This window comes from Rhamphochromis longiceps, linkage group LG6 (genome assembly GCF_057381845.1).
Source record: "Rhamphochromis longiceps isolate RC_006_pf linkage group LG6, R_longiceps_female_GT1.1, whole genome shotgun sequence".
NCBI lineage: Eukaryota > Metazoa > Chordata > Actinopteri > Cichliformes > Cichlidae > Rhamphochromis > Rhamphochromis longiceps.
Window position 1 is genome coordinate 46,208,105 of NC_140562.1, and position 27,005 is coordinate 46,235,109.

A 27,005-nucleotide genomic window follows, 5' to 3' on the forward strand; every position below is an offset into this window, starting at 1 on the left:
GGTCGTCCGAGTTTGGTGATTTTTATGTCACAGGACTAAGTGTTTAATACAGGGACTTCCACAGCCTTTTCAACAGCGCTGCGGACCGCGGGGGGCGGGCAGTGTTTTGAAATGACAGTCTTCATTACAAAGCTTTCTTCGTTATGAATTAGCATACATGTTTTTATTGAACATTTGAAGAACCAGCAAAAAAAACAGAACAGAACACACAAATTCTTTTTGCACATACAAAACTGATTTACAAGTACAAAATATTTATGACCACATTTTGAGCGCATAGGAGTAGTCGAACGCAGATCCACTGAGCGCTCCACACAGACAGCATCGTCAGAAGGAAAGTTGATCAAATAAATTACAAGGGTTCAAGGTTCAAGGTTCTTTATTTGTCACATGCATAGTTATACAAGTATAACACACAGTGAAATGTAGCCTGACAAATGTTGTATTGTTCGATACATATGCGTACCGAACCGAAAGCACTGTATCGAACGGTTCAATATCGATACGAATATCGTTGCACCCCTACTAAATATGAAATTAATTTTTTTGTGTTTTTAATAATACAAAATCATAATGTCCTGTTAGTACGGCATGCTGGCCTCAGAGCAAACCAGGCTGACCCACGCACACTCGGACCTCCATCATAACACAAATGACGATATCCAGAACACCGCCTTCCAGCCTGCACGCGCTGCTACATCAGAACTAAAAAACAGGCCGTGTGGAGCCAGCAGGTGAAAGAATCCGAACAGCGTCAAATTTAAATCTTCATTCACGTCTTTGGGTCGAGGCTCGTCTCTGTGCATGATGCACGCGCCAGCACAGGAGGACGCGCTCTGAAGTCAAACGCTCATTAGAGGAAGCTACGTCATCAAGGGGAACACTAGGACAACGTCAGGAGTAAAAACCATGCAGGTGATGATTAAACAAATGCATAAACTTTGGATGAAGAGTGAAGCTGGTAAAGAACTTCATCAGAGGATCAGAGGAGCAGATTTCAATCTCCGGAGTCGGCCGAGCTCGGTGCTCCTCACAGGATGAAGGGAATGATGGCTTTCCTGGAGCGAGGGTAGTCCTCGAACCTCTGCTGGTAGTTTCTGCAGAAAGCACAGTTTCATTTCAGAGGAGAGAACTTCTCATGATGGTGTTTGGGTTTAACAGCCAGAAACACAAAGTGAAGCCTTTAAATGGAAACTGTGCAGCATTTTTATCAGCGTTGTGTGAAACATGCTGACGCTGTGCTCTACAGCACACGCCTCAGTACCTTTACGAAGCCCCCCGTGCAGGACTGACCTGGCACTCAAGTATTTCTGGACCCCAAAGACTTTTTAACGAGAGCCAAAGAAACTCAGGGACTTTGTTTCTGAGCACTTCGCTTAGCCGGACACTCGGAATGGTCAGAAATGTGTTTCCTGTTGGAGGACCAGCTGTCTTAATGATCACACTCTCCCAGTCGCATCAGCAGCGGCAAAGCCTCGTCAGAGGCTCGTTACCTGTGGTGCATGCAGGCTCGGGGCCCGATGGAGCAGATGGTGAAGAAGGTGAAGGCGAAGGCTGGCAAAGACCAGACAGCTACAGCGTATCCACACCACTCCACGATCTCCCCGAAGAAGTTTGCCCCAGACACAAACTCGAACATGCCCCCTGAAACACAGAGACAGCAGCGGCTTAACGAGAGGCAGCAGCCTCTAACGGCGAGGAGGTCTGCTCACGAGGAGGACGCGACGTACCATGGGGGACTCTGTAGATAACCTCTCCAGGTTTCCTCAGCCCACGCAGGATGTAGTCACTGTGGATGTTGATGATCATACCGAGTGCAAACACAACAATACCTTCAGACACAGACAGAGTTCATCAGGTGCGCCTGTACAGCTTCACAAGACAGGTAAAATCACCTGGTCTAAAGCCCCACCCACACATCACTTTGTAGCTGACAGCTTGGCACTTTGGGCTTGGTTTCCTGGGTGACCAGGGCCCTATTTCAGGAAGCCGGTTTAGAAAACTCAGAGTGAGAAACGATACTCAGGGTTGAGTAACCCCGAACTGTCCAACTCGGAATATTCGGTTTCAGAAAGGCTGATAACAATTAGTTCAGTCAACGCGGAGTTGCTTTAACCCCAAGTTAAGCGCGCGCACGAGGATACATAAAGCCCTGATTAGTGGAGCACAGATTAAGCGAGTCACCATGGAGACGGAGGGAAAGAAGGCGCGGTCAATGTATTTTACAGCGCTTGAGGCCGAAATTCTGATGGCAGCATATGCCGATAACATGCAAATTTTGCAGAAAAAAAGTAACACAGCCTCAGCTGCAAAAGAAAGGGAGCATGCATGGCAAAACATAGCCGACAGAGTCAATGCGTGAGTGTTAATTTAAACATTGATCTAGGGATTTCCACCCATGTAACACGTTATTTTATTATATTTTATTTTATTTTTTATTTCATACATTTTATTTTGTGATGTGATGTGAGCGCAGGTGCAACCCAACAGGCCCCAAACGTGCCTGGCAGCAAGTAAAAATGAAATATAAAAATATAGTCCAAACAGGTAAGGTGTAATTGTATTATGAGCCATAGTGCTTGGTCTGTTTGTCCCATGTAAATCAATTGCAGTTAGAGGCTACATTAATTTCCCCTCTGTAAGCACGTATTGAAATTATCTGAGCACATTACAAGTACATATTTGCTTACTCTGTATGCTCAAATGTGACCCGTTATAGCCAACAGAAAAAAAGCAGAGGCCCGAAAAACAGGTGGGGGTCCTCCACCACCACCACTCACAGAGGCTGAGCAGTTGGCTTCCACATTTGTGATAATGTTGGCAGCATCACATATGATCTTCACAGTGCAGAGAACACAAATTAGCATCCATTACTATAATGAAATAATTTGTTAGTTTGACATGCTACAGGGAACTATGTACCTGCACATTAATGCTGTGGAAAGACTTCCTGTTCACATAGTCTCCTTCATTTACTGAAGGAGCAATGATTGGAATGTGAGTGCCATCTATACAGCCAATCACGCCTGGGAACCGTGAGAATAAATGTAAAATTTAAGTAGTAGTTCAAGTATCACCACATCATGAATTAAGTTCTGTTCATCCTGATACCTGCAATTTTGTGGCATCCCTCTTTGATAAATCTTGTGGGTCTATGACCGGGGAACACCACAAACCAGTACAGGAGACGTTTCAGTGCAACTGTAACATTCCTGACTGCCCGACAGACGGTAGCCTTGGAAACGTGCTCAGCGTCACCAATATTATACAGAAAGCTCCCGTTTGCAAAAAACCGAAGTGCAATACAAATAATATGTACAGAACTGAGAGGATGTCCGCGATGTGTCACATGAGCAATATTAGGCCTGAGGATGTTATTCAAATAAATTATAGATTGTGCTGAAAAACGGTAACGTTCACACAGAAAATCATCAGGAAATGATAAAATGTCCAAACGCGCTCTGATCACTCTCTCCCGGCGGAGAGCTCTGCGGAGAATTTGGGCTTCAACATCTACTGGCTCTTCAAGGAAGGAGCACGCCATGTCTGACACTTCCTACAGTCAGGTTTCTGACAAAGAGGCGGAGACAGTCAGGGTTAGTTGAAGTAAACCTGCTAGGGGGCAGGTTAGCTTCACGGAGTGTGTCGTCATAGTAACTCACTCAGAATTAATCTAAACTCGCTTTGTGAAACCGAAAACCCAGAGTTTTCGTTAACTCAGGGTATACTTACTCAGAGTTTGCACTAAACCGGCTTCCTGAAATAGGGCCCAGGTAGCCTTTCGCTGAGGTTTACCTGCATAAACTTACATGTTCATACGAGCTGCTGTCTTCTTTGAGGCCTGGTGTACGTCACCCGATTCCTTTTTTCTTACGTTGAATCGTGTTGATGGCCCAACAACCAATAAGATTATTATTAGTGTCAGAGTTCTGTTCCCATGTGTAAGATTAGCCGAACTAAACTTATAAAGACGTGATTATGAGTGGGCTAAATTTAGCTTGTCTGCCAACGGTCCAGGACCCTGAATCCAGACTGCAGACTGTAATGCAGGTTCTGTGTGTGGTCTCCATGAAGCCGCAGAGCATCATGGAGACCACACACAGAACCAGAACACAGAACCAGAACACAGAACCAACCAGCCAGATGCTGAAGCCGAGTTGGCTTTCCTGTCGTAGTTTTATCCCAGTGTGGAAAACAGAAGACTTTTAAAGGTAAAAGTCAGCAGATGTTTGAATCAGCAATCATATACGTGGTGACCCTGACATGACCTCTCTGTGTGGAGGCGTGGTGGTGGAGGACTTCACTGCATCTTCCTCCTACGACTGCTGCCTTCTTGATGTAATGATAACGGATGATGGTGATTGGTCAGTGTGGTCTGGATTAAAGACCAAAGTCACTACGGGACGTCCAGCTACGACTCCCATCATGCCCTTCACTGACCCACACCAATCAAAGCCTCGCTGTTAAACATTCCTCTTTAAGGAAAAACCCACCAAGGACTGTGGGTAATGTAGTTTTTACAGCCTCGAAACGAAATCTTCAGGACAATGGTGGCGAGGCCTCATGGTGACTGGTGGGTGTAGCTGTGACTCACCTGCAGTGAGGCGGGCGCGGGTCAGCCAGGTGTCCTCAAAGCGAGCGCAGTGTAGCAGGAAGTGGCCCTGCAGGAAACCGTTGAGCGAGCAGAAGATTACGGCGTAGACTATGATGATCAGCGGGATGGGTCGTCCTCTGGTCAGGAAGGCGTAGATTATGCTCCTGAGGGACAAACTCATGTTACCTTCTGTTTGAACTTCACCCCCCTTCAAAGTAAAAGTCTCCAGTGATCTGCAACGACCCCCCTTCCAGTTTGACATGGAGCTCCCACACACAACAACCTTAAGTGTCAGTGGGTTAGAAAACCCTCCTTCAGCATCTGTTTGTGTCCCAGATAGAGGAAACTCCGCCCACGGACAGGTCTGTGTGCTTACCTCAGGACTGTCTCCCTGATGTTTTTAAATAAACTCTAAAAAATGAAACAGATGCATTTTCCAAGAAGTGTTCAAACATCCACCCAGAATTCCCGGTTTCTCCACTCGTCATGCCATGATGACATAATTCAATGGCATTTTGTCAGAATCACTGAGGTGCACGCCTCAGTTATTAGTTATCAGCGAATGATTATCACTTTCAGAGTTACTGTTGTGATGTCACTACAGCTGTTAGCAGAGCTGCTCTGTGCAGCGTTATGGCATAATAATTTTAAGGGAGAATAAAAAGTCGACACACATATCTCATTCCTGACGGAGGACTCTACCACTACACTTCTCCAGTCCATTCACAGAGTCGTTGCATGGCAAGACATGGATAGGAAGTGGGCGGAGCCTTTTACCGTCATTTTATTACGACGCAAAGTACAAACACCTGTGGACACACAATCCAACACCCCCACTTGTACACAGGTTGGGGAAAAACAATCCTCCGAAAAAAACATCTTACATTCCAAACACAAATACAGAGAATTTTTCTAACTTAGACTTTGAAACTGGTTTCGTCATCATATCTGCTACCATTGACTCAGTTGGACAGTAATCAATGAGCACTTTCCTTTCATGTACAGCTGACCTTATAAAATGATATTTCACATCAATGTGTTTACATCTTTGTCTGTTCACTGGATTTTTTGACAAAGCGATTGTTCCCTGATTGTCCTCCAATATCATAGGTATTTCATACTCAAACTCATCAAGATCTTGAATCAAATAAGTCAAATACATACATTCCTGAACTGTTGCTGCTAATGCCATGTATTCGGCTTCACAAGTTGATAGTGCTGTAGTTGTCTGCTTTTTGGTTTTCCATGATATCAAAGGACCATTTTCATTTAGGCTTACACAATAACCTGTCATACTGCGTCTATCAGAAACATCGGATGCCCAATCTGCATCACTGTATGCTTGTAGACCTAGTTTTCCACTTGAACATTTCCTAAAACACAGTTCTTTTCCTCGACTACCTTTTAAATACCTCAGAACATGTTTCACTGCTGTCCAATCATCAACAGTTGGCGCATTGAAATGTTGTGACAGTTTGCTGACAACATAGCTTAAATCAGGTCGCGTACAATAGCTCAGATAAATAAGACATCCTACCGCTTCACGATATCTCCTCACATCTGGTAATGTCTCGAATTTATCAGAATGAGTCCATTTCTGTTCACAGGGTGTTAACCTTGGCTTACAGTTTTGCATGTTAAATCTCTTTAAAATGTTCTCAATATATATTTTCTGTGACATTCTGACACATTCTTTTTCTTGAATAAAATCTATTCCTAGAAAATGGTTAAGTTTCCCCAGATCTTTCATTTGGAATTTAGAAGAGAGCATTTCTTTCACGCCTGAAAGCACATTTTCATTGTTAGCTGCAATGAGTAAATCATCCACCCACACTATGATGATTACTTTTTCACTTTCAGTTTCTTTTGAATACACACAATGATCAGCAATATTTTGTCTAAATCCACAACTGCTTAAATAGTCATGTAAGGTTTGGTTCCAGTTACGACCTGATTGCTTCAGCCCATAAAGTGATTTCTTTAATCTGTACACCAGTTTATTAGTCTCACTTGATTCTGTCTCAAAACCTTCTGGTTGTTGTATATATATTTCTTCATTTATTGGTGCGTGTAGATAGGCGGTTTTTACATCCATCTGGTGAACCAACATATCATCCTGAACCACTTTCTGCATCAAAACTCTCACACTCGATAAGTTAGCAGTCGGTGAAAAAGTCTCCTCATAATCAACTCCTTTTGTTTGACTAAAACCTTTAGCCACAAATCGAGCTTTATATCTGTCTGATCCGTCTGAGTTCTTTTTAACGGCATAAACCCATTTACCCCCCACTGCTTTCTTACCCTCTGGTAAAGTGGTTAAAGTAAATGTGTCATTCTCCTTAAGGGATTGAATTTCTTCATTCATCGCTCTTTCCCATTCTTTTGACTCACTTGACACAATAGCTTCGCTAAATGATGTGGGTATTTCACACAACAATCTGTAGCAATAATCAACACTGGTTTGCATCTGTTCATTTTCACACTCTTTCACATCCGTGATATAATCACTCAAATAATCAGGTCTCTTTCTGATTCTGGATGGATAACGTGTAGCTCCAGCATCTACTTTATCATCAGTTTTAACCTCGGACTCAGTTTGACTGCTTTCACTACCATCTGGAATGTCCTCATCCTTCGTCTGTTTGGGTTCACCATCTTTTCTGGATTCATAAACCTCATCTTCATACATCTGATCACTCTGTGTTTGTTGATCCATTGTCGCGGGATTTAGTATTTTTATCAATCTGTGCTTTTCAACTTTCCCGGTTTTTGGGAAATAGATCAAATATGCTGGACTATTTTTGTCATATCCCAAGAAAACACCTTTGTCGCATCTTGGATCCAGCTTTCCCCTATTTTGTTTATAAGCATAGCACAATGATCCGAATTTTTTCATTCTAGAAAGATCAGGTCTTTTTCCAGTTAACATCTTATACGCTGTCTGACCTGTGCGTTTGTTAAAACATCGGTTCCGAATCACTCCCGCGGTTTGTACTGCATATGGCCATAAAGACTTTGGCAATTCGCTCTCAACTAACATGCATCTCGCCATGTCAAAAAGTGTACGCCAGTTCCTCTCTGCTGTTCCGTTTTGATGAGGCGAATATGGCGCCGAAGTTTCCTGCCTAATGCCGTGTCTACTTAATAAATCTCTGAACTGTCTGCTTGTAAATTCAGTTCCATTATCAGAACGAATGCACTTGATTTTCCCATATGACGCCACCTCTGCAATAAATCTTTCAGTTGCTTGAGTTGTATCACTTTTGTGTTTCAGATTATATACAAATGTTGCACCTGAATAATCATCAACAAACGACAAGACATACTTAAACCCTTCTTTAGAGTTTGGCGTAATCGGACCAGCTAAATCCGTATGTACCAACTCTAATGCTGCCCTGGCCTTTTCATCTGGTTCTCGGTTCCTAGTTTGAGTAAACTTCCCTTGTATACAGGCTTCACATTGCATATTTTTGTTGATTTTACCCTTAATTTCCATTCCATCAACGACATTTTGCAGATTTTGAACATCCTCATAATTACAGTGTCCTAGAATTTCATGCCACGTTTGCATATCAAAACATCCATTACATTTCTCTTCAAACTCTTGCACAGTGTTTATAAAGAACAGTCTCTCGTGTTCATATATAGGGAATTTTGTTCCATCAACATGTTTAAGAAAACTGTCCCCGTGTTTGAAAACCACAGTGGCTCCGTTACTAGTAGCTGCTTTTACTGACAAAATGTCCTGTGGAAACGATGGAATGTAGAGTGCTTGTTTCAATGTTACCTTGTGACTGCGTCCTTTACTGTCAATCATACTTATCTCAGCATCTCCTCGCCGCTTTGCAGCTCCTCTGCTCCGCCTTCCGTCAGCCAACTCTACACAATGAGCCTCGGGTCGAAATGTGTCATCAAAAGTCTTAAAACTCTCGATCTTCGTAAAGATATGTGACGTCGCTCCCGTATCCACCAGTAGCTGGTTATTCAGCATCTCTTGGCCGCCGTCCGGGACCCTCTGGGGTTCGGAGCCCGTCTTGAACGCGTAGTCCTTCTCCACAACCCCTCTCGCTTCATCCCGTCTTAGCTTCCTTCTACAGGTCGCATCTTTGTGTGTACTACTCCGGCAAAAACTGCACCATACTCTGGATCGGCACGTTCTTGCAGTGTGTCCCTTTAGTCCACATTTAAAACACACAATCTCATTATTCTTTGATCTTCGGTCATCTGCTCGCCATGAAGTAGAATCCTGGTCTAATTGCACTTTTGTCCTCATTACGTTGTCATCAGTTACAGCCGCACGCATTCTCTCGGTTTCTTCATAACTTCTGAGTTTTACTTTAAACTCTGAAAATGTGATTTTTGCTTCGCTCTGTGTAACGTGCACAATCAGGGGTTTAAACGTCTCTGGTAGACCTCTCATTATCATTGCGATCAGAAGTCCATCAGTTAATGACTCACCCGCATTTTTTAACGCTGCGATAATTGCTTCTGCTCGGATAATATAGTCCGTCACACTTTCATTCTTTTCATTTGTGAGAGAAGTAAGTTCGGTGTACAGACTTATGATCCTTGGCTTGCCCACTCCTGCATAATGACCTCTCAAAATTTTTAGGGCTTTCCGTCTGTCATCAACTGCATCTCTCATAACTAACGATAAACTTTTGTCATCCAGAAATTGTATCAACTCTGCATATGCTTCTGCATTTTTGTCATCATCTTCACCATCGGCTTCTTCATCACCCTCAGCCTTTAAGATGACATCTTTCAAACCTTGTAGTCTGAGATGACCAAGGAACTTCGTTTCCCATATCTCATATTTCCTTTCATCTCCATCAAACTGCAAACGGGAATATCGACTGCCCGACTCTGCCGTGTGTCTGCTCATGATGCACAAAAACGCTTACTCACTCAATCGTGCCAAACTTTTAACACCTGCCGGTAACTTGCGGTTTCAGGAAACGCTGCCCTTCCTTTGGCAGTTACAGGATCTCTTTACTGCTGCTCTGGGCCCATAACCTGTTAGCAGAGCTGCTCTGTGCAGCGTTATGGCATAATAATTTTAAGGGAGAATAAAAAGTCGACACACATATCTCATTCCTGACGGAGGACTCTACCACTACACTTCTCCAGTCCATTCACAGAGTCGTTGCATGGTAAGACATGGATAGGAAGTGGGCGGAGCCTTTTACCGTCATTTTATTACGACGCAAAGTACAAACACCTGTGGACACACAATCCAACAACAGCAATGATCTTTTCCAGACGCGAGGTTAGCCGTGTCAGCAGGTCTCCTGCCTTCAACACTTATTCCTCCTGATTCAGTTCAATTCGATTTGATTACTGCCAATTGATAACAACAGTGGCCTCGAGGCGCTCTATATTGTAAGGTAAAGAATAACAAAGAACCAGGCTCAGGGAGGGGCGGGGCCATCTGCTGCGACCGGTTGGGGTGAGAGAAGGGAGACAGGATAAAGACATGCTGTGGAAGAGAGACAAAGATTAATAACAGATGTGATTCAATGCAGAGAGGTCTGTTAACACATAGTGAGTGAAGCAGAAACACCCAGTGCATCATGGGAATCCCCCAGCAGCCTAAACCTGTTGCTGCATAACCAGTTTTTCAGCATCACTCTGAAACAGGATATTTGTCATTTTTATCCTGGGAGAAGAAAGTCCTACATCATGGTTTCATGTGTGCACTGAAGGCCATATCCTGGTCAGAAACAGGTCTGAGGTCTAGCAGGACAAGCACAGAGATGAGTCCACTGTCAGAGGCCATAAGAAGATCATTTGTAACCTTCACTAAAGCTGTTTCTGTGCTGTGATGAGCTCTGAAACCTGACTGAAACTCTTCAAATAAGCCTCTGCAGATGATCTGTTAGCTGTTTGACAACTGCTCTTTCAAGGATGTTTGATATAAAGGAAGGTTGGAGATTGGCCTATAATTAGCTAAGACTGCTGGGTCTAGAGATGCTTTTTGAGTAAAGGTTTAACTAGTAGATAATGAGCCCAGTAATACAGACTGTGGTGGTTATAGCAGGCTCCATTTACATGCCTCCGCTTCCAACAACTGTGGACTGTGAAATCACAGCAGTGACTCCTGAACCGGTCACCAAACTATGGGATGAATTTAACTGTCACAGGTGGACTTCCAGCTGGAAGAAGCGAGATGGCAGCAGAAGAACCAACTTACACTTAAATAAATCAGCCCACTTTAACTCTAGTTCGTACAAGTAGTTTAGTGCAGTAGTGCAATAGTAAACTTAATAAATTGGGCTTTGAAAATGCCTAAAGTGAAGACAAGGAAGACGCAAGCTGAGCTGTTTAACGAGGAAGATGACACTAGCCAAACCTCAGCTAGCATCGAAGCACCGGAGGATGAAGAGTTGCTAACCAGACACGGCCCGGGGGACCATGAGGTCCTGAAACAAAGAAGGCAGTACTCCGAGGCAAACAAAGTGTTAAAGGATAAGAAAATTCACTTCCAAGCTCCTTTCCAGCTAAACTCAGACTTTTCTATGATGGAATGATGTTGTACGGATCCATGGTGGAAGCGAGCTATCCGGTTGTTCAGTCTGACGTCACTAGCCGTGTCTGGGCCTAAACTCCGCTGCAGGTCCATATATCAAACGATCACTATGGCATTACTGAGAGTTGAAAAACTGTCTAAAGTCTTTCATCTTTAATAAAATGATCAGCGTTCTGCTCTACCAGGTGTAACAATTGAGTTTAACATCCAGGCATCCATGAAAACAGAATTTATGACATTTAACAGAGTTAGAAGTTAGCAGGGAGTTAGCTCGCTAGCTTCTATCTAAATACAATATAGCATGTCCTGACTGCGGGGTTTTGGAAACAAATTAAAACGTACAGCTCTGTTATCACTTCCAGCATAAATGAAGACAGAAAACTAAACAGCAGTGACGTTTGTAGGGTTACTGAAGTTGGGCTAGCTGGTATATAATGATGTGCTACGTGACCGCTAGCGACACAGCTATGTTAGCATAATATAAACAAGCTAACCTTTTTTCCACTCGATAAAAGTTAACGTGAGTGTTCTCGGTGGTCAGGAACAAATGTAATCGCATGGCAGGATGCTGTAAAAGGACCAAACTTCAGCCAGGAGAACAACTGAGATAATCCATCCACAATACGAGGTTAGTCATTCATATACTGCTGCATGGGCTGGGCTGTAGTTACATCCTAAGGTTTTAAAAACTGAGCTTAAATAAATGATTAGCGGAAATAAAAGCCGAGGGAGGTCAACAGTGATCACTGACTGTTTTAGGAGCTTTTTGAGATCAAATAGAAGAAAATACAAAACATTAAACATGTTAACAACACAAAAGCCATATTAAACGCAGACTACTTTAGACCCGGAAGTAGGATTCGTCGCGTCATCACTGAACAACCGGATAAAGATGTGCATCCTCCACGCGATCAGGCAAAAGTGGAATTTAACTATCGTCTGGATGTCTCCGTGTGTCTGGAAGCGGCTCACTGAGCATTCGTGAACATTTTAAGTTTTGTATGCAAAGTTTTAAACCCAGTATTTTAAAGTGTATGCTTCTCTGAGCTCGTCTGTTCATTGTTCTAAAAAATATAACGTTTTGAAATAAGATTGTTCTTTGTGTTAAACACTATAAAAACAAAATGAACTTCGTGGATAGCACGGCTGGATGTAACGATCCCTCCAATGATAAAGCACTTTGGAGAACATGTTTACAATAACTATTGAGACAATCCTGAACTCGATCCAACTGAAAGTCAAATGTTTCCCAACATGCTGGCACAGACTGCAGGGTGTGCCTGTCAGCAGCTCTGTTATAAGTAAGTGCACATGATATATTCACTGTCACTGGTAACAAAGAGTTTGTGTGGCTGAATGCAGCCCTGCAATGAGAGCGCGCTCCGCCTGACAGCCTGCTCCAACAATAATGGAAACCTTTCTGTGATCACCTCAGAGATTTCTTCTGTTTGTCCGGTTTAGGGTGACGTTACAGCCAGGAGGCTCTATTAAAGGTTCCAGGAGAGAACAGCGCAGTAGCGCAGGTGTTTAACTGAGGTTAGGGTTTAATGGAAACTCATTATTTATGCTGGTGACAGTTTTGATCATAGTTTATAATATGGGAAATGGTAACATGGCTCAATCGCCCATCCATCCACTCATTTTCTTCCACTTATGGAAGCCCCCATGGCCGGGTTATGGGAACAGCAGCCTAAGTAAGGATGCCCAAACCCCCCTCTCCAGTTTATCCAGGGGAACCCTGAGGCGTTCCAAGGCCACCCCGGGGCCTCCTTCGGATACGCTGAAACACCCAGGAGGCATCCTTGTCAGATGCCCAAACCACCTCAACTGACACCTTTAGATGTGGAGGAGTAGTGGCTCTGAGCTCCTCTCGGATCGCCGAGCTCCTCAGCCTCTCTCTAAGGGAGAGGCCATCCACCTTGTGGAGAAAGCTCATTTCTGCAGCTTGTGCCGTTTGTGATCAAGCTCATGATGAAGGTGAAGGTCTGTAGTTGTTGTCACCTTCGAGGAAGAGTAGTTCAGCTCTTTACCTTCTCGAGCTACTCCAGGGTGCATGGGAATTTGCCCCACCAGTCTACATGTGTTTTGAGGACTTGAAGAAGGCATTCAATCGTGTCCCTTGGAGTGTCTTGTGGGAGGTTCTTCAGGAGCTCTCAGTTTACCAGTCGGTCTACGCCCCTACCCTCACCTATGGTCACGAGCTGTGGGTAGTGACCGAAAGAATAAGATCGTGGATCAGGCAAAATGAGCATCCTCCGAAGGGTGGCTGGCATCTCCCTTAGAGACAAGGTGAGAACTTTAGCCATCCGGGAGGGGCTCAGAGTAGAGCTGCTGCTCCTCCCATCAAAAGGAGCCAGCTGAGGTGGTTTGAGCGTGTCCAACTGGGAGGAGGCTCCAGGGCAGACCCAGGCCATGCTGGAGAGATTATCTCTCGGCTGGCCTGCTGTAAAGGCTGGAGGAGGTGGCCGGGAGAGGGAGGGCTGGGCTTTCTGCGTGTTTTAAATTGATGACTTTGTTTTGTCGCTGTTGTTGGGCTCTCTCTGCTATCCTTTTCTTTTGATTTACTTGTAGTTTTGTTTTAGTTAGTCCACCCAGACGTGCGCCACCGTGAACGAGTGGGAGGGAGTCTTGTGAGGGTGGACTAACTTCTTTATTTATTTGTTTTTATGTTTGTTTGTTTATTTGTTTGTGCCACATCCCTCTACAAAACGTACAGTTATTTCTTTTGGATATCTCATTTTATATCTTCAACTATAAATACATAAAATATACATAAAATTCATTGACATGGAATTTTATTGTTGACGCTCCATATACTAATACCACATAAATGTGTTCTTATAACTGCAGGAGGACAGGAAGCTATGTGGGCATATCGCCTGTATCGTCTGCCAAGACTGCCCTCATTACTAAGAAGAAGAAAGCAGAAACAGATTTTAAGAAGGTGAGTTTTCCTTCCATGACGGCGCCGCTGCCGTGCACGCGCTCCTGGGAGCGGTGGCGTTAGTGACGTTAGTGCGTCGCGTCCATACCATGTAGTACTGTTATATGAATCGTAAGACCATACAGTAATGTTTATAATAATGTGTGTACATTATGTCACAATAATTTCCTACTTGCACACTTGCACCTACTTAAATACTACTAGTGCTTTAATTTGATTATTTTTAAAGTCATGTGTTTTCTGTGTCAGTCTTTTAATTTGACACAAGGGGAGACGACAGGATGATCTTCACAGGTGGGCAGACTTGAGCAGGTGTCGTACTGGATCCTAGAACAAGAAACATCCAAAGAAGAGCTGTGAACGTCCTTCAAGACACCTGGAGATCTGTTCCTGCAGATGCTCACAGAGCTGCTCAGACTGAGCTGGAGGACAGAGTTCACACGGCCGTCCTTCAGCCGCGTCTGTCATCCAGGGAAGTGTGCTTATTTATTTTTTATATTGCATGTTTTGGTTATATCTTGTGGAGTGTTTTATTTATACTGCATGTTTTGGTTGCATCTGTCAATTTGGGCAGGAGGATACAGCGCCAGCAACCAGGGACGCGGAGCGAGCGGTCCGACTGCTGCAGCAACAGGAGGCCAGATTACGCACTGCGGGAGATTAGAGGCGGCGGACGGGCCGGTGCCGATATATTGGTGGTCACAAAGAAGCGGCGGGCAGAGTTAAGAGCTGTGCCCACCCGGGGTAAGTCTTTTGACTTGTCCCCTTTTAATGAATGAAAGCTGCCTAAAAGAGTAGTGACTGCCGCTACCTCCCTTTCTTTAGCACACCGGGGCGCAGAACGCGGGGAGGAAGGCGAGGACGCCGCCGGGTTTCCCTCCTGCACCGCTTCACGGGATTTTTAATTCTTAGTGACTCTTAGTACGGTGTGTTTACACCGAACGCGATGGACGCGAATAGAGCGTCAGGTTTACATGTAAAGTCAATGGAAAGGCGCGATGACGCGCGATTGCGGGTCCCGTGAAAATTCGGAAGCAGATTTGCGTCGCGAAAACGCCAAAACGCGTGAAACGCGCGTGAGTGTAGGGCGTCTGGCGCGTTTGACGCACGAATAAAACCACGCGCGTCAGTTTTTGTGTTGCATTTTGTGCATACGCGGGTTACGCGTCTACCGCTCGAGTTGGAAAAATCTGAACTCCAGCGTCAAATTGCGCCGCGACAACCAATCAGGAGCCTGGTGACGTGGCTGTGGCCTAGGTCAAAGGGGCAGGTCCAGCCAAAGCCCTTCATTCTTCAATGGAGGGAAGGCTAATCAATGCGGTAGAAAACAACTCGGAGCTGTACAACACCAGCTGCTTTCTGTACCGAGACAGGAATAAAAAGGACCGAGCTTGGAGGAAGATATGTGAAGCGATCGGGCAACCTGGTAAGTTAGTTCATTTCTCTTTTGAACGTTTTCACTGACCCGGGGAAGCCGCACAAAAGCTAGCAAGCCACCGCTATTTTCCCACTGACGTACAAATACCGTTCTGCTTTTATGCATGTTGTCATTTAGGAATATATTTTATTGTTTATTAATAAACAGCACACAGTGGTCCCGCTGTTCATCCGTCACTGCTTTGCTTTTTCGCTGATTTTTTATTGCTCCGTACAGCATTGCATTCTGCAGCCTGATTGACAAATCTCCTGCGCTTGCCAAATTTATCACGTTTGGTTTTGATAACCATCGCGTCCAATAGAAAAAACAGCACAAAAACACCCATAACTATGAGCCTCATTCGGAAATAGACACCTGCACCGTGAGGGAAAAAGGCGCACGAAAGTGGCGGGCAGATGAAGACAAACCGCGGCATAATAATACTTTTACGTTTTGCAATCTACAAAGGTTTGCACTTTGAGAACCAATTGTGAGAACTGTGACCAATGTTCATGTGTGTGTGTGGAAAAAAAGTGTATAAAGTGCGTGGCCAGGGGCTAGTTATTCTGAGAACCCCTGCTGCAATAAATGAGGGACCACTGTCTACTCTATGATTATTATATTCAACCTGGTAACATTTAATACTGTATTGATAGAACCAACTGATGCTGCAGCAGAGCATCCCCTGTTGCTTCTCCTGGCTCCCCAGTGCCTGAGCTCCTGCTGCTGCACCCACAGGTATGTACAGCAAGCACTGATACCTTTTTAGTCGGTGGGATTGCCTTGTGATCACCTTTACTAAATATCTACAACCAATCTGATTATATCCTGTTTTTGGTTTGTTTTTTTTCTCAATGTTGAAATTAAAATCTAGTAGCAGCCTTCTCATTTCTTTGTGTTTTGTGCTGTTTTACAGGCCCACAGAGGAGGACGGCTCCGAGGCAGATGAGGGACGGGTCCCAGGACGGTCCATCGGTGGTGGAGCTGGCCACCCTGGTGTCCCTGAAGAGGCCACACCAGTCTCCAATGGAGCATTTCCTCCTCAGCCTTGTTCCTGCTCTGGAGAGCAGCTGGTCCTTTTTATTCCTGTCTCTCTGTAAATTCTTATATTTTATATATTTATGTTTAATGTTTTTCTGTTTGAGAATTTTAATATTATTTCAAATAAATGTTTATAATGACTAATGTCTACTAGTTCTACTACACAGCAAATGTTGGCACACAACTTGACACATGTAGAATTTATTTCATATTAAACTAATGACAAAATATACTAATACAGTGGGATGCAGAAGTTTGGGCAACCTTGTTAATAGACATTATTTTCCTGTATAAATCGTTGTTACAATAAAAAATGTCAGTTAAATATCATACAGGAGACACACACAGTGATATTTGAGAAGTGAAAAGAAGTTTACTGGATTTAAGATAAGATAGAACTTTATTAATCCCTCGGGTGGGTTCCTCTGGGAAATTCGACTTCCAAAAAGCACAGCAACGACCGAAGTTACAGTTACAGAATTGTTATATATACACATATATATACACATATATATATACACACATACATACACATATATATATATATATATATATATATATATACACATACATATATACATACATATATACATATATACATATACATATATACATACATACATACATACATACACACATATATATATATATATATATATATATATATATATATATATAAAAAAAAACACCCAGCACGCCCCTGCGGGCGGTTTATCCTTCAAGCTCGGGTCCTCTACCAGAGGCCTGGGAGCTTGAGGGTCCTGCGCAGTATCTTAGCTGTTCCCAGGACTGCGCTCTTCTGGACAGAGATCTCCGATGTTATTCCCGGGATCTGCTGGAGCCACTCGCCTAGCTTGGGAGTCACCGCACCTAGTGCTCCGATTACCACGGGGACCACCGTTACCTTCACCCTCCACATCCTCTCGAGCTCTTCTCTGAGCCCTTGGTATTTCTCCAGCTTCTCGTGTTCCTTCTTCCTGATATTGCTGTCATTCGGAACCGCTACATCGATCACTACGGCCGTCTTCTTCTGTTTGTCTACCACCACTATGTCCGGTTGGTTAGCCACCACCATTTTGTCCGTCTGTATCTGGAAGTCCCACAGGATCTTAGCTCGGTCATTCTCCACCACCCTTGGGGGCATCTCCCATTTTGACCTCGGGACTTCTAGGTTATACTCGGCACAGATGTTCCTGTACACTATGCCGGCCACTTGGTTATGGCGTTCCATGTATGCCTTGCCTGCTAGCATCTTGCACCCTGCTGTTATGTGCTGGATTGTCTCTGGGGCATCTTTACACAGCCTGCACCTGGGGTCTTGCCTGGTGTGATAGACCCCAGCCTCTATGGATCTTGTACTCAGAGCTTGTTCTTGTGCTGCCATGATTAGTGCCTCTGTGCTGTCTTTCAGTCCAGCTTTGTCCAGCCACTGGTAGGATTTCTGGATATCAGCCACCTCCTCTATCTGCCGGTGGTACATACCGTGCAGGGGCCTGTCCTTCCATGATGGTTCCTCGTCTCCCTCCTCTTTCTTGGGTTTCTGCTGCCTGAGGTATTCACTGAGCACTCGGTCAGTTGGGGCCATCTTCCCAATGTATTCTTGGATGTTCCTTGTCTCATCCTGGACTGTGGTGCTGACACTCACCAGTCCCCGGCCCCCTTCCTTCCGCTTAGCGTACAGCCTCAGGGTGCTGGACTTGGGGTGAAACCCTCCATGCATGGTCAGGAGCTTTCTTGTCTTTATGTCAGTGGCTTCTATCTCCTCCTTTGGCCAGCCTATTACCCCAGCAGGGTACCTGATCACGGGCAGGGCGTATGTGTTGATGGCCCGGATCTTGTTCTTACCATTCAGCTGACTCCTCAGGACTTGCCTGACCCTCTGCAGGTACTTGGTGGTTGCAGCCTTTCTAGCGGCCTCTTCATGGTTCCCATTTGCCTGCGGGATCCCCAGGTACTTGTAACTGTCCTCTATGTCTGCAATGTTGCCTTCTGGTAGTTCAATCCCCTCAGTTCTGACTACCTTCCCTCTCTTTGTTACCATCCGACTACACTTCTCCAGTCCGAACGACATTCCAATGTCATTGCTGTATAGCCTGGTAGTGTGGATCAGTGAATCGATGTCTCGTTCACTCTTGGCATACAGCTTGATGTCATCCATGTACAGGAGGTGGCTGACAACTGCTCCGTTCCGTAGTCGGTATCCGTAGCCAGTCTTGTTAATGATCTCACTGAGGGGGTTCAGGCCTATGCAGAACAGCAGTGGGGACAGAGCATCTCCTTGGTAGATCCCGCACTTGATGGTAACTTGTGCTATGGGCTTGGAGTTGGCCTCTAGTGTTGTACGCCACATCCCCATTGAGTTCCTGATGAAGGCTCTTAGGGTCCCATTGATCTTGTACAATTCTAGGCATTCCAGTATCCAGCTGTGGGGCATTGAGTCATAGGCCTTCTTGTAATCAATCCAGGCAGTGCACAGGTTGGTCAGTCTGGTCTTGCAGTCTCGGCTGATTGTTCTGTCTACCAGTAGCTGGTGTTTTGCACCTCTGGTATTCTTGCCAATTCCTTTCTGTGTCCCGCTCATGTATTGACCCATGTGCCTGTTCATCTTAGCCGATATGATGCCTGACAGGAGCTTCCATGTAGTACTGAGGCAGGTTATTGGTCGGTAGTTGGAGGGGACCGCTCCCTTCTTGGGGTCCTTGGGGATCAGGACCGTCCGACCTTCGGTTAGCCATTCCGGGTGTCTCTCGTTAACTAGCAGCTGGTTCATTTGTGCTGCCAGACGCTCGTGGAGTGCAGTCAGCTTCTTCAGCCAGTAGGCGTGAACCATGTCGGGCCCTGGTGCTGTCCAACTCTTCATACTGGAGACCCTTTCTTGGATATCTGCCACTGTGATGGTTACTGGACCCTGTTCAGGGAGGTCGCTGTGGTCTGCCCTCAGATCCACTAGCCACTGAGCATTGCCGTTATGGGTTGCATCCTTCTCCCATATGCTCTTCCAGTATTGCTCCGTCTCCAGCCTTGGTGGTGCTGTTCTCTTATTGTTCCCTTGCCACTGAGAGTACACCTTTGCTGGTTCTGTGGAGAACAGCTGGTTTATTCTCCTGCCTTCTATCTCTCTGGTGTACCTCCTCAAGCGGCTGGCCAAGGCTGTGAGTCTTTGCTTGGCAGTTTCCAAGGCCTCAGGTATGGACAGCTTGCTGTATTTCTTAGGCACCTTATTTGTCGCACCTTTCTGCAACTCTGTTAGTTGGCTAACCTCCCTCCGTGCTACTTTGATCTTGCCCTCTAGCCTCCTTCTCCATGGAGGGTACTGCCCCTTGTGGCTGTTCAACTTGTAGCCAAGCATCTCACTGATCACTGCTGCCGTATTGTAGATCAGCTTGTTAGTGTCGGTAATCGTGGTTGTAGGTATTGCCCGTAGTGCTGCATTAACATCATCTAGCAGACCTTCTGAGGGTACTTCACGTAATCTTGGTAACCGGCTACGGGGGATCCAGGTTTCAAGCTTGGCCATGATCCTATTTTTCAGGTCAGTTCCTCTCGCACTCAACGATCCTTCTCCTATCGCACTTGGGGCTATGTACCCAATCTCGGGTGGGGGTGATGATATCTCCCCCCTGACCTGGCGTCCTGACTCCTCCTTGCCGTAGCATTTGTGTTGTACCTCGTCAATCTCTAGCTGTGAGAGCAGTCCCTTCTTTCGAATGTTGGAACACTGAGCTACTAGTTGTTTCGCTGTCATTGTGGATGTTGGGTATCGAAGAATCCATAGGTCCCTCATCCTATTCATGTAGCCCCTTCCGCCGGGGTTACTTGCGTAGTAGCATTCCAACAACGCCCTGTTTTCGTCCCTTGCCCACCGATGCCTTCTTGTTCCAGTAGCCCACTTTTCGTCAGGGTGCCCTGGTTCCTCAACACCTGACGCGGACCTTGTTGATCCGGGCGACGTCCGAGCCGGCATGCCTTCATATTTATCTGTCTCGCTCATGTCTGCGGTAGGCTTGCTTAGCATAGGGGGTCTAGCCTTAGGACCCTTACTGGATACAGACGCCCCAGGCAGGAATCGAACTTGCGATCCTCTGTTCCAAAGGCGTGTAGTTTAACCACTACGCTATCCAGCTGCTATTGGTGTCAGGAGTATATGTATACATATATACATACATATATACATATATACATATACATACATACATACATACATATATATACATATATACATATTTACAGAAAGTGTGCAATAATTGTTTAAACAAAATCAAGCAGGTGCATAAATTTGGGCACCACAAAAAAAGAAATGAAATAAATATTTAGTGTATATCAATGTGTGTGTCTCCTATATGATATATGGGGTGCCTTTGTCTGGACGTGCTTCCCATCCAGAGCTGCACAGCACAGAGGGAAGTTCCAGCGCTCCTGGAATCCCTCTGTGATGGACCGCCAGTCTCCAGGTGAAGGCGCAGCCATGAAGTCGTCCACTAGACAGTCCCAGATGGACGTCGCTGCCTGGGGGGTGATCTGACTCTGTAACTGAATGCTTGGTCCTGAAGGAGTCCCCGGTGACAAGGAACCTGGACAGAATTGTTCAAAATCAGTATTATGTAAATGGCCTGCATTTGTATAGCGCTTTTCTAGTCCATAGCGATAGGACCCCAAAGCGCTTCACACTACATCCAGTCATCCACCCATTCACACACACATTCACACACAGGTGATGGCAGCTACATTGTAGCCACAGCCACCCTGGGGCGCACTGACAGAGGCGAGGCTGCCGGACACTGGCGCCACCGGGCCCTCTGACCACCACCAGTAGGCAAACATGGGGTTGGTATCTTGCCCAAGGATATTTGGCATGCAGCCAGGAGGCAGCCTGGGATCGAACCACCGACCTTCTGATTAGTGGCTGACCTGCTCTGCCACCTGAGCTACAGCCACCCCTGAGCTACACAAAATACATTATTCAAATTCCAAAATACTTTTGTGATGTCAGATTTAATCACAAAACTTAAATCTTACATAAAACATTTTGTAATTATAAGGATAATTACAAAATGTATATTAGATAATATCTAAAACAGTTGTGTTTTGTTTTAATTTTAACATATCATAATTTGATTGGTAGCAACTTTCACAACTACAGTGTGCCAATCACTCATAATTCCTAAACATGTCAATCAGGTAGGAATGAAGTGAGACATTAATAGAAATAAAGAGTTGTGTGTTGACATGTAGCCCTTTCCTTCCTTAAATCATTAATATTTTTGAAAAATTAATCTGTGAAAAGACATAGCTTATCAAGATAGAACCATGTAACTAGAGATGAACCAAACTGTTCAGTTTTATCTAACTCTGTTTTAATAAAGGCTGTGACCCCTGCTATAGAGTCTGACAGCTGCAGGGATTATATACAAACATTCAACTATCCCAGAATTAAACCAGGGCCCTGTGCTTCGTACGTCGCTTACTACATCCAAGATCAAATGAAACATCCAAGACCAAATCATCGCGCTAACTCTGAGCTCGCTATTCCGGTTCCCCGAACACACCTGTTGTTGACGATTAGTATAGCTGGATGAAGTAATGTGAGATCACTGGGTGGCCCAACAGGGGCTACGCATCGATAGTAGAAACATTGATCGGCAACCCTTTGATTGGTCGGCGAAAATGTCGAAGGAGCGCGCTCGGTATTTTTCGGCAGCAGAGCAAGAACTCTTGAGTGAGGGATTTCAGGAGTTTCAGAGTTTAATTAAAACGCAAGGGAACACTGCAAAAGCTGCAAAAGCAAGGAGAGAGGGCTGGCAGAAAGTTGCTGACAAATCAAACTCGTAAGTAATTTAATAATAATAATAATAATGGAGTGGATTTATATAGCGCTTTTCAAGGCACCCAAAGCGCTTTACAATGCCACTATTCATTCACTCTCACATTCACACACTGGTGGAGGCAGCTACAGGTGTAGCCACAGCTGCCCTGGGGCAGACTGACAGAAGCCAGGCTGCCATATCGCGCCATCGGCCCCTCTGGCCAACACCAGTAGGCGGTAGGGTAGATTTATTATATTACATTATATCCTCTTTCACATTAGAGCCACAACAGGACCCACTAGAACATGGGAACAAGTAAAAGTGAAATATAAGAATATTCTACAGAATGGTAATATTTATCACTTGTATTGCTTGTCGTCTCTTGGAAAGAGACCCTGAAATAATCTGTTTGTTTGTTCATAACAGCAACCAAGAAAAGGGCAGAGCAAACAAAGACAGGTGGTGGTCCTGCACCCCCTCGTCAACAAGTTGGTTAAGTAAATAATACCCTCACGGGAAAATCGATATCTCTCTATGAGCACACTGTCGCGCTGAGCTAAAGGATCCTGTCTGTCCCGCAATATACGCTGAATTCTGTAAACTCTCCTTATCAATCTTGCACCTTCCGCAATGGGTTGCTCGCGTAAACGGACAGGACATGGCTGCGACAGGCTTCCCAAATCCACCTTCGCTTTTATAGCCGTGGTCTCTCATCTTGATTACACGAAGTAATTTACAATTACTACTCTGAAATATGAATTACATCTGTAATAATCACATACATGTAATAGAATGTTAATAGTACATTTCCCTTTTTTAGGAAATGACCTGTGTGAAATCAATAAATGGATCAGGTGCTGCATTGTCTTTAGTTACATTGATAATATTTATTTATGGTGAAACAGTGGTGGAATATCGCTGTTGCTTTCGTATGAATGACGCGGGCATACCTGCGTGGCCGCGATCTAATCCTGTTTACATAAAGTAAACCTGCTCCCCAGCAGGTTTACGCTTACGGCTCTGTTGCTATGACAGCAAGTCCCGGATGGGCTTCGGGGAACCGAACGATCCAGGATCACGCGAAATCGTCAACAATCTAATCCAGCTAACTCACTTAGCGCGGTACGAAGAACAGGCCCCAGGTCTAAATAAAAAGGAGTGAGTATCACTACAAAGGTTAACTCAGTGGTGCTAATGCTACAGTTTGATATCAGCAAACACCGAGCGCATACATTGATGTGACACCACAGCCATGCTATCATCGCAAACACTGATAACAGCATAAATCGAATTAAATCGGGACTTGATGAGACCTTCTGAGTATCACTAGAAATATTATAAAGAGTCGTCTTTGTACCACAGTTTGCTTTCAGCAAACACCGACAGCATTCACTGTTAGCATAGCACATCCATGTTAGCAGTGTATAAATGGATGGTTTAGCATATTAGCACAGGTATCAATAAAGGACTACCGTATTAAACACTTTTACTAACCTCAGGCAGACAGACAGGCGCTCTGCAGGTGGGATTGAGCGCCTGTAGTTGGTGTCTAGGCGGGCGATTCTGGGACCGACGCGGGACAGCAGGTCCTCAAACTGGCCGACGGTGATAGCGCTGGAATCGGCCGTCATCCAGGCGCAGCTCCTGGAGCAAGTGGTGAAACTCACCAAAATGCTCACGCCTCTGGAGGACCTGATGGACCCAGGTACGGCGAGGACGTCTTTTACGCCGCTGCTCTGCTCTCCACAGTACATAGAGAAGGGAGACTCTCTCTTCAAGCGCTAGCTCGACAGCTGCCATCTTGCAAAGATACCGGTCTGGCACAACTTCCTCCCACATTTCCGGTTCACGCGCGTCAAAATATGGATTTGTCTTGGACACGCGTTGAGACGCGAATGTGCACGCGTCAAATTAGGGGCGTTTGGTTCGCGTCCATCGCGTTTGGTGTGAACACACCGTTATACCGTGGCGGACGCCACTGGACTTTTAATGTTGTGTTTTAATGATTTTTATTGTGTTGTCCCCTGGCCAGTGTTATTTTAATTCATTTTACATTTTTAACTATTTAAATATGATAAATTATATTTTAATTATACAGGTTTTAATTCGTGTGCTTTCCCTTGGCGGCTCCACTGCTCTGTCCGTTTGGAGGAAGGTTTCCCTCCTTTAAAAAAACACTGTGGAAATAAAATCACCTTCGCTCCGTTACACCTCTCAAACATGCGTGGATCTGCACTTCCACAGTTTTAGGTGGAGCAGCTCAAAGTAAGTAAGTAAAGTTTATTTATATAGCACCTTTCACAGACATGTGTCACAAAATGCTTTACATGGTAAAAACACAATACAGTCATAAATACATCATGAAAAGCCTGGTCTAATAAAAAGCTTTTTGAAATAAAAATGTCTTCAGCTGCTTTTCGGAGGTCTCCACTGAGTCCAAACACCGTGGAAATAGGGGAAGTGCATTCCACAGTCTGGGTGCAACCGCTTGGAAAGATCGGTCCCCTCGAGTTTTAAAACAAGTGATGCGGGACGACTAAAACGTTAAACAAAGGAAAACTCTGTTCATAAGTGCTCTGACTTGGCTCTACGAACGAGTCATTACTCCTGTAACGACACTACGGTTTAGACACTAGCGCCACGACACTATGAATAACAAGAAGTTTATATCGTGAGTGTTTCTCAGCTGCACGCGAGCATGAGACCGTACCTGTGGAAGTAGTGCAGCATGAAGGTGCCGATCAGCAGCCTCCTCCCGGTCCCGGTCTCCGCGGAGAGCAGCAACAGCAGCAGCGGCACAAGGAGAGCCGGCACCTCCTGCAAGAACCAGCCGAGCCTGGCCGGGCAGCAGCGCGCCTTCGTGGGCGCGTAGCGGCCGTACCGTGCGCAGTTTTGCATCTGCCGCAGAAGGTAAGCGCCCCCACCCACCACCAGACCCCAGCTCAGGTAAGACACGACGGCCTCGCGGCACTCCATCACACCCGACAGCAGCCGAGAGGAGGGGGGAGGAGGAAATGGGGGAGGAGGAGAAGGAGGAGGGTGCTACACGTGACCTACTGGCGTCCCGCGTTCCTGCTCAGCCGGTCTCAAAAGAAAAGAGAAACAGAGGGGCGTGGTGTCTGTGTTTGCACCTTTATTTTTCTGAGTGTGGCATCCTCTTTACCTCCAATTTGACTTTGTGTAGGAGGAGAAATGTTCTGTTTTGTTTGCATTCACTGAGTCCAGGAGGTGCTGTCCAGAGAGTCCTCCCTCTGAGCTGCAGTCTGGGTTTCCTGGAGCTGCTCTCCATCTGGCAATATTTAAGAATCAGCGCTCAGCAAGTTAACTCAGAACAGCTGTTAAGGTTCATAACCTCAGCTCTGTGCGATGTTTTCCATGTGGTTAGGGGTTATGTAGCCATGTTAAAGTTTGTTCCATTTGTTGTAGCCACGTGTTTCATATTGGGTTGTTCTAGCGATGTAACAGCGTGCAGGAGTTTAGTGAAACTCCCACAGAACAGTAGCTGTTTCCAATGACCGCTGCAGAGCACTAACATACTGAAATTGGTTTGTAAAAAACAAACACACAACTAACATGTCTGCTGTGCATTTTGACCTGGGAATATTGTCCGTTGACTCCATTCAGCTTGAGAGTTGCTTGACAGCAAGGCAGCAAGCAGAGCTTCAGAGCATCAGTCCACGAGACTGCAAGAAATGGAAATGCACTTCAAGAGAAAACAGTTGGAGATTGGGACAAAGGATGGGAAGAAACAGGAAAACTTGACACAGAGAGGCTGTGGTTGGTCCATGAGGAGAAAATAAAAGAACGTGGGGTTAAGTTCAGGACTAAAAGTATTAATTCTCAAGCTGCTGGGGTCCACATCTCTCTTTCCTTTCCTTGTGTGATGTTCACAAGAACATTAGTCTATTTCCTCTAGTTTCTGAGAAGAATATGGGAGAATATTTCTGGGACTAATGACCCAAAGGTACCTGGACCCTGGATGGGAAATGGACTGATCTCTACAGTATCTGAGCTCAGGTGGCAGAGCAGGTCAGCCACTAATCAGAAGGTTGGTGGTTCGATCCCAGGCTGCCTCCTGGCTGCATGCCAAATATCCTTGGGCAAGATACTAACCCGTGTTTGCCTACTGGTGGTGGTCAGAGGGCCCGGTGGCGCCAGTGTCCGGCAGCCTCGCCTCTGTCAGTGCGCCCCAGGGTGGCTATGGCTACAATGTAGCTGCCATCACCAGTGGGTGGATGACTGAATGTAGTGTAAAGCGCTATCCGGTCTTTAAGTGATGACGTGACGAATCCTACTTCCGGGTCTAAAGTAGTCTGCGTTTAATATGGCTTTTGTGTTGTTAACATGTTTAATGTTTTGTATTTTCTTCTATTTAATCTCAAAAAGCTCCTAAAACAGTCAGTGATCCCTGTTGACCTCCCTCGGCTTTTATTACCGCTAATCATTTATTTAAGCTCAGTTTTTAAAACCTTAGGATATAACTACAGCCCAACCCATGCAGCAGTATATGAATGACTAACCTCGTATTGTGGATGGATTATCTCAGTTGTTCTCCTGGCTGAAGTTTGGTCCTTTTACAGCATCCTGCCATGCGATTACATTTGTTCCTGACCACCGAGAACACTCACGTTAACTTTTATCGAGTGGAAAAAAAGTTAGCTTGTTTATATTATGCT

The 27,005-nt window shown here is 45.2% G+C and overlaps 2 protein-coding genes and 1 long non-coding RNA gene across 4 annotated transcripts; 2 read left to right on the plus strand and 1 right to left on the minus strand.

The window, feature by feature from the left end:
- Nucleotides 1–1,005: 1,005 nt before the first annotated feature.
- srd5a2a (steroid-5-alpha-reductase, alpha polypeptide 2a) lies at nt 1,006–25,340 on the minus strand. Of its 2 annotated transcripts, XM_085408254.1 has the most exons (5): nt 25,040–25,336; nt 4,595–4,758; nt 1,731–1,832; nt 1,494–1,644; nt 1,006–1,097 (listed from the first exon to the last, which is right to left on the minus strand). In XM_085408254.1, exons 1-5 carry the CDS (start codon nt 25,303–25,305, stop codon nt 1,031–1,033), a joined length of 750 nt encoding a protein of 249 aa, XP_085264380.1. In that variant the 5' UTR covers nt 25,306–25,336; the 3' UTR covers nt 1,006–1,030. The 2 variants fall into 2 exon arrangements, with proteins under 2 accessions (XP_085264380.1, XP_085264379.1); XM_085408253.1 differs by lacking the exon at nt 1,731–1,832 and having other exon boundaries at nt 25,040–25,340.
- Nucleotides 5,607–6,320, plus strand: LOC146668940 (uncharacterized). Its single transcript, XR_014911921.1, has 2 exons — nt 5,607–5,977; nt 6,085–6,320. It is a non-coding gene; the product is annotated as an uncharacterized LOC146668940 (long non-coding RNA).
- On the plus strand, nt 10,084–17,150 carry LOC146668941 (uncharacterized). Its single transcript, XM_085408255.1, has 3 exons — nt 10,084–15,493; nt 16,141–16,222; nt 16,401–17,150. Exons 1-3 carry the CDS (start codon nt 15,364–15,366, stop codon nt 16,582–16,584), a joined length of 396 nt encoding a protein of 131 aa, XP_085264381.1. The 5' UTR covers nt 10,084–15,363; the 3' UTR covers nt 16,585–17,150.
- Nucleotides 25,341–27,005: the final 1,665 nt, after the last annotated feature.

What these genes read in the sequence shown, in the direction of transcription:
- LOC146668941 (XM_085408255.1), top strand. Translation starts at nt 15,364, where the DNA reads ATGGAGGGAAGGCTAATCAATGCGGTAGAAAACAACTCGGAGCTGTAC. An exon ending in TGAAGCGATCGGGCAACCTG is followed by an intron (nt 15,494 to 16,140) that starts GTAAGTTAGTTC and finishes CTGTATTGATAG; the next exon opens with AACCAACTGATGCTGCAGCA. An exon ending in TCCTGCTGCTGCACCCACAG is followed by an intron (nt 16,223 to 16,400) that starts GTATGTACAGCA and finishes GCTGTTTTACAG; the next exon opens with GCCCACAGAGGAGGACGGCT.
- srd5a2a (XM_085408254.1), bottom strand. Translation starts at nt 25,305, where the DNA reads ATGGAGTGCCGCGAGGCCGTCGTGTCTTACCTGAGCTGGGGTCTGGTG. An exon ending in ATGCTGCACTACTTCCACAG is followed by an intron (nt 4,759 to 25,039) that starts GTACGGTCTCAT and finishes TTTGTCCCTCAG; the next exon opens with GAGCATAATCTACGCCTTCC. An exon ending in CCGCGCCCGCCTCACTGCAG is followed by an intron (nt 1,833 to 4,594) that starts GTGAGTCACAGC and finishes CTGTGTCTGAAG; the next exon opens with GTATTGTTGTGTTTGCACTC.